The following is a 6226-nucleotide window of genomic DNA, read 5'->3' on the forward strand; positions in this document are numbered from 1 at the left end:
TCATTGTATCTTACTGATTTATTGTTGTTGTGCTTTTTAATTAAGAATAACAATGAATCTGTCTTTTGTTTTAGTCTTAAAAAATGAAAGGTGTGTAGATGTTAGGGATGTAACGATTCACTCGACTCACGATTCGATACGATTCACGATTTTGATTTCACGATTCGATTCACGATTATTATTTAGAAATAAAAATATCTGCATGAAACAGCAGAGCTGAATGAGACACAGATTCACTCTCTTCCAGCAGGTGGCGCTTAAAGCGTTTCCTGGTTTCCGCTGTAAACCAAAACAGTGACAACAAGATCTCGAATTCGAAAGTGAAAGCATTCACTTTCAGGGTTAGTTCACCCAAAAATAAAAATTAGGCTGTGTTCGGTCCAAAAGACGTGAAATAAAAAGCACCCTTCCACAAAAAAAAGTGTCTCACACAGCTCCGGGGGGTGAACAAAGCTGCGCAAAAAATCGCGCGAATATGAACGTGGTTTTGCGCAGCTCATCTGTGAACAACGGCTCTGTGTAGTTAATGCTGCTCAATGTGAAAGCACGCACGTGATGGAGATTTACCGCTGATTACAGAACCGGCTTTACTGACAAGATGCGCGTTAAATATCGCATGCGATTTATCGTGCAGCCCTAAATGAAAGGTAGAAGGGAAACCGGTCTGTAGTTCTCTATAAGAGTTGGGTTAAGAGTGGGTTTCTTAAGAAGTGGGACTACACAGTGTGTGATAAGAAATACACATCTGAGTGTAAAATGTGGGGCTCCGTGTCCTCTCATGCACTCATAGGCATTGCTCAATTTTCTTTCTTCCAGAGGCGGAGATGATCTGGCCCAGAGCCCTAAAATGTCTGTCGAATGTGGCAACAGCAGCTTGACTCTGATTGCCAGCGCAGGCAGTCCAAGATCCAACTCTATCCTCATCTCAGGCCTTGGGGAAAATATCCAGGTAATAATGGACATGTCAAACTGCATATAGTGATATATTGATGTCCAGTAGCACTGCCGTTGTTTAGGTGTATGAAAGATGTTACTTTGCAAGATATATTTTTTTAGTACTTTATTAGTACTAATTAAATTAAAATTAGTACTTTTATTCAGCAAGGATGCATTAAATTGATCAAAAATTACAGTAAAGACATACTGTTACAAAAGATTCCGATTTGGGTTGCATGATTTTTGTTTTTATGTTTTTGAAAGAAGTCTCTTATGCTCAGCAAGGCTGCATTTATTTGCTCAAAATGCAGTAAAAACAGTAATATTGTGAAATTATTCCAGTTTAAAATAACTTTTTTTAACATGTTAATTTTTGTAGAAACCATAATGAATCTTTTTTCAGAATTCTTCCATTGTGTCTTTTGCTGTCACTTTTGATACATTTTTATGCATTTTAGTTAATAAACTTTTGAACAGTAGTGTAAATGCTTATGTCATTATGGTAGACATAACATGTATATCCGTATTGACTATCCATCTGAAAAAATCAGATCAGATTTCAACACTCACCAAATTACTCATTTAACAATTCTTTTGTTCATAATGCATCCCTCCATTCACTCCTCTATTTAAAATTCCCATCCGGTTAGGGTTTTTCTCCCCCACTGATGCTCTCTCCATCCCTCCTACGAGAGGCCTCTCTGCTCTGCGAAGCTTCTCCTTATTCACACAGACTTCCCCTTCCTTATTTCCCATCTCCTCCTACACAGGTTTCCCCTCCAAACCTTCCTCTCTCCCTGGATCTCCAGGCCATAGACCCCATGGTTGTTCCCCAGGCCTCTCCGACCAGAGCTCGCTCTCCAGATGTCATCTCCTCTGCTTCTACGGCAATGTCCCAGGACATCCCTGAGATCGCCTCAGAGACCCTGCAGAGGGGACTGGCCGGTTCCTCTGCTAACTCAGTCCCTGTCCTGCATTCTGACAGCATGGCATCAGCCGCATCAGTCCTCCACCTGTTGTCTCCTAGAGCCCGGAGCAGTGCTGAGCACAGTTTGCTGCCTCTCGAATTGGGTGCAGCATCTGTGGATGGAGAACAGAGACTCAATAACACACCCTCCCTGCTGGAGACAGCTCTGTCACAGGAGAACGCGGTAGCGGCTGGAGGATCCTGTTCTGACGGCAGCATGAACCACACCTGGCCCGCAGCACCTGATATCACACGAGAAACTCGCAACAGCCACAGAGACAATGGTTTGGGAGACTGGTGAATGGCTTTTCTATCAATATAATATATCATTTTTATACACAACTGATGAAAAGTTTGGAATAATTGTGATTTTTATGTTTTTGAAAGAAGTCTCTTATGCTTACCAAGGTTGCATTTGTGATCTTGTGAAATATTATTGCAATTCAAAATAACTTTTTTATTGTAATATATTTTAAAATGTAATTTATTTTTGTGGTGGCAAAGCTGTATTTTCAGCAGCAATTACGCAAGTCTTCAGTGGCACATCGGCCTTCAGAAATCATTCTGATTTTGGTGCTCAAGAAACATTTCTTATTATCAATATTGAAAACAGTTGTGCTGCTTTTATATTTTTGTAAAAACAGGTCTTTAAAATTGTAATAATATTTCACAATATTAATATATACAAATATATGCATCCTTGGTGAGCATTTTGTGTGTGTGATTTGTTGATATGTTTAGTTAATATTAACATTTAGTATTGATTTATGTTCTGGGAGTTCTATGATCTGTGTGGTGTGCAGAGATATGATGAATTTTGAGCAAACAGTATTAATATTTGAAGATACAAGGCTAACACATTTGATAACTTTGTTTTGACTGTTTCCTTCCAGCTCTAGGGAGGAAATAAAGGACAGACACATTTCTTCTCCCTACCACAGGCGCACTTATCACCTGACTCAAAATGACAGTCAAGATGCAAGTGCAGAGCAGAGGTACATTTTTCATTCTGGCGTATCACTTATGCAGGTGTCTGTGCCACTTCTGTAGCTCAGGTCAAATTACTAATACTTGTTTTTAATAAGAATTTGCTCAATTTATGCTGTCCATCTTTGCATTGGCTTGTCCTGCCATGTTATACCATATTGAGGAAGTTTAAAATACTCAAATTCCAATTTAAGCTGTTTAATGGGAGTATTATGTGGTGTGTGGCCTAAAAACAGGGTTCAAATTAACATTTGTGCCAATTGTAAAATCAGTGTCTCAACAGGTGTCTGCTAACTTAATTAGAAATTGCAACCATTGTTGGGTCCGAGTCCACCTTGTCGATACCTAGTTTTTAATCAATTAAGTTTAAGTGCGAGACGTTTATTAATGTCTTTTTATATTAATTTTATGTTGTTACTTTTTTATTTTACTTTCTATTACACATGACATGGATTTGTCTGTACTCTGAAAAATTTCTGCGTCCAAAATATCCAAGTCCGAGTCCGTCCAAGTTCATTCACAATTGCAGTCCGAGTCCCGAGTCCAAGTACCCCAACTCTGATTGCAACTTTACATGGTTTGTCCAAATGATAGTCTGATCTTTGCTGACATCACTGATGTGAGCCGTCTGCTGAAGAAAACGGTCACGACTCGGGTTTTTTTCAATAGAAGTTCAGTGTTCTAAATGAGTTCTGAACTTAAATTGCCATGGTTACTAAACATAAGGTGGGATTCTTAGTTCTAATACAAATTCTATCATGTGGTATATGTAAGATATTCTTCAAATAAAGCTACCAAAACTATAATATGGTTAACAGAATAAAAGGAGACATGTCCAATAAAATATATTTATGGCTGGTAAATTTTCTAAAGGAAAACAGTTACTGCGTTCTACAATAAAAAAAAAATACAATTGTGAATATATAGTTAGCATCTGGTCCTAATTGTCATAATTATATTTTACAATTGTTGATTGATTGGCTTTTTAATAACTTTTCACTTTTACTATTTTTAGCTACATTATTTACATGTAAAGGTTAAAAAAAATATTTAAAAAAACAACTTGCACTACTGTTCAAAAGTTTGTGGATGGTACGAAGTCTCTTATTCTAAGCAAGGCTACATTTATGTGATCAAAATACAGTAATATTGTGAGATTATTACCGTTTAAAATAATTTTATATTTTGATATTTTTTTTAATCTAACTTATTTCTGTGATGGCAAAGCTGAATTTTCGGTAGCCATTACTCCAGTCTTCAGTGTCACATGATCCTTCACAAGTCATTCTTATACAGGTGCATCTCAATAAATTAGAATGTTGTGGAAAAGTTCATTTATTTCAGTAATTCAACTCAAATTGTGAAACTCGTGTATTAAATAAATTCAATGCACACAGACTGAAGTAGTTTAACCAAGTATTGAGTACATGTGCAGTAAATGAACATAATTTCCAGAACGCCAACAATTCACTAAAAAAAATGTTTTTTATTGGTCTTATGAAGTATTCTAATTTGTTGAGATAGTGAATTGGTGGGTTTTTGTTAAATGTGAGCCAAAATCATCACAATTAAAAGAACCAAAGACTTAAACTACTTCAGTCTGTGTGCATTGAATTTATTTAATACACGAGTTTCACAATTTGAGTTGAATTACTGAAATAAATGAACTTTTCCACGACATTCTCATTTATTGAGATGCACCTGTATTCCGATTTGGTGTTCAAAAGACATTTCTTATTATCAATGTTGAAAACAATTGTGCTGCATAATCCACATTTTGGAAACGGTGATAAATGTTTTTCAGGATTCTTTGAATATAAAATTCAGAAGAACAGCATCTGTGACAATATAAAAATCTTAACAGTCACATTGGATCAGTAATACATCCTTGCTGAATAAAAGTAACTGCTTTTAAAAGCAATTGTGTGTATATATTGAAAACTTATTTACTCCTTCCTCGCATCTGCATATCTGAGCATGTCCGAACAAGTCTCAAAGCATGACTCAAAGACTCAAGATAATGATGTAAATATGCAAATTAAGGGCTGTGTCTAGGGGGTTTCAGACACCTGTAGTGTCAGTTCAATACCTTAATGATAATTGTGCTGATCTTTTCTTTTCCATTTATTTTCTCTTCCTACTGTGATGGACAGTGATCATGATGATGAGGTTGCCAGTCTGGCCTCTTCCTCGGGGAACTGTGGCCCTCGCTCCTCTCACAGACTTCCCGTAAAGGACTGGAAAACATCTCCCCGCAGCTCCCCTAAGCTCAAGAGGAAGAGCAAGAAGGATGAAGGGTGAGTGAGCTGCCCTCCTTACTATGGATATCTTCCTGATATTAATGTTTATATTGTTTAATATGAGATTGAACAGTGAGCCCCTTCAGCCATATAATCTGATCGTGTGACTGATTAGATCATCTTTGTTTTTCTCCCTACCCAGAGAGTCCTCACAGACTAGACAGATTGAGAACCAGGTAAGTCTGTTGATCCCCTGCATCACGATCCGAATGCATTTCTTGCATTTTTATTGTGTAAACCCAATGAAAATGCACGAAGGCTTGTTTTCTGTCCAGTCACTGTGATTCATAATATAAATAAAACATTAATGCAGTGGAGACAGAAACCAATGAATAACATGGCAAGCTCAGTGGTATGAATGCTCTGCTGTGACTGCTATGACTCTTACAACTGTGCTGACATCACTCAAGCATACCCGGGAGTCCTTGAGCTTCACAAGTGAGGAATGAATGAGCTGTTGTGTCCTCAGATGAGCACAGAGGTGCAGGATGAGCTTCTACAGATGTTACGGAGCCAGCAAAGGGAGATCGCTGAGCTGAGACAGAACCAGCTGGACCTTCTGCAGAGAGTCACCAGTCACATGGACGCTGTACAGAGCTCCATCATGGCTCACATTGAGCACGCCATGTTGGCTCAGCAGGAGCAAGAACGTATCCTTCCACTAGGGGGAGACTTGTAGCTAGGATGAAGATTAGAGCAAACACAAATTAGCAAGAAAAAAATTAAACAAGGCATCCGTGATGTCACCTTAAGCATTTTTTTTGACCATATGAAATCAAAATTGATCATTTTGTTTCTTGATGCTGCACTTTTATTTTTTTTCAAAGAGAATTTGAAAGCATAGGCTTTCATCAACATCAATCTTTCTGCCAATGCAACCAAGGCTATATAGACTGAGATGAGTAATACTGATATTATATATTGATTGGGGGAAGTCGTGGCCTAATGGTTAGAGAGTCAGACTCGTAACCCAAAGGTTACGGGTTCGAGTCTCGTACCGGCAGGGGGTGTAGGGGGGGGGGGGGGATGGAGAGGG

The 6226-nt window shown here is 38.1% G+C and overlaps 1 protein-coding gene across 1 annotated transcript in view; it reads left to right on the forward strand.

Annotated features, from left to right (window-relative positions):
• Positions 1-6226, forward strand: part of LOC107726309 (enhancer of mRNA-decapping protein 4-like) — a 42197-nt gene that overhangs the window by 16131 nt on the left and 19840 nt on the right. The window contains exons 17-22 of the mRNA XM_016535854.1: positions 817-949; positions 1707-2200; positions 2797-2898; positions 5044-5187; positions 5333-5366; positions 5660-5840. Coding sequence (XP_016391340.1) covers positions 817-949; positions 1707-2200; positions 2797-2898; positions 5044-5187; positions 5333-5366; positions 5660-5840 — 1088 coding nt within the window. The remainder of the gene's footprint in view (positions 1-816; positions 950-1706; positions 2201-2796; positions 2899-5043; positions 5188-5332; positions 5367-5659; positions 5841-6226) is intronic.

Source organism: Sinocyclocheilus rhinocerous, unplaced genomic scaffold (assembly GCF_001515625.1).
Source record: "Sinocyclocheilus rhinocerous isolate Xijiao unplaced genomic scaffold, SAMN03320098_v1.1 scaffold553, whole genome shotgun sequence".
NCBI lineage: Eukaryota > Metazoa > Chordata > Actinopteri > Cypriniformes > Cyprinidae > Sinocyclocheilus > Sinocyclocheilus rhinocerous.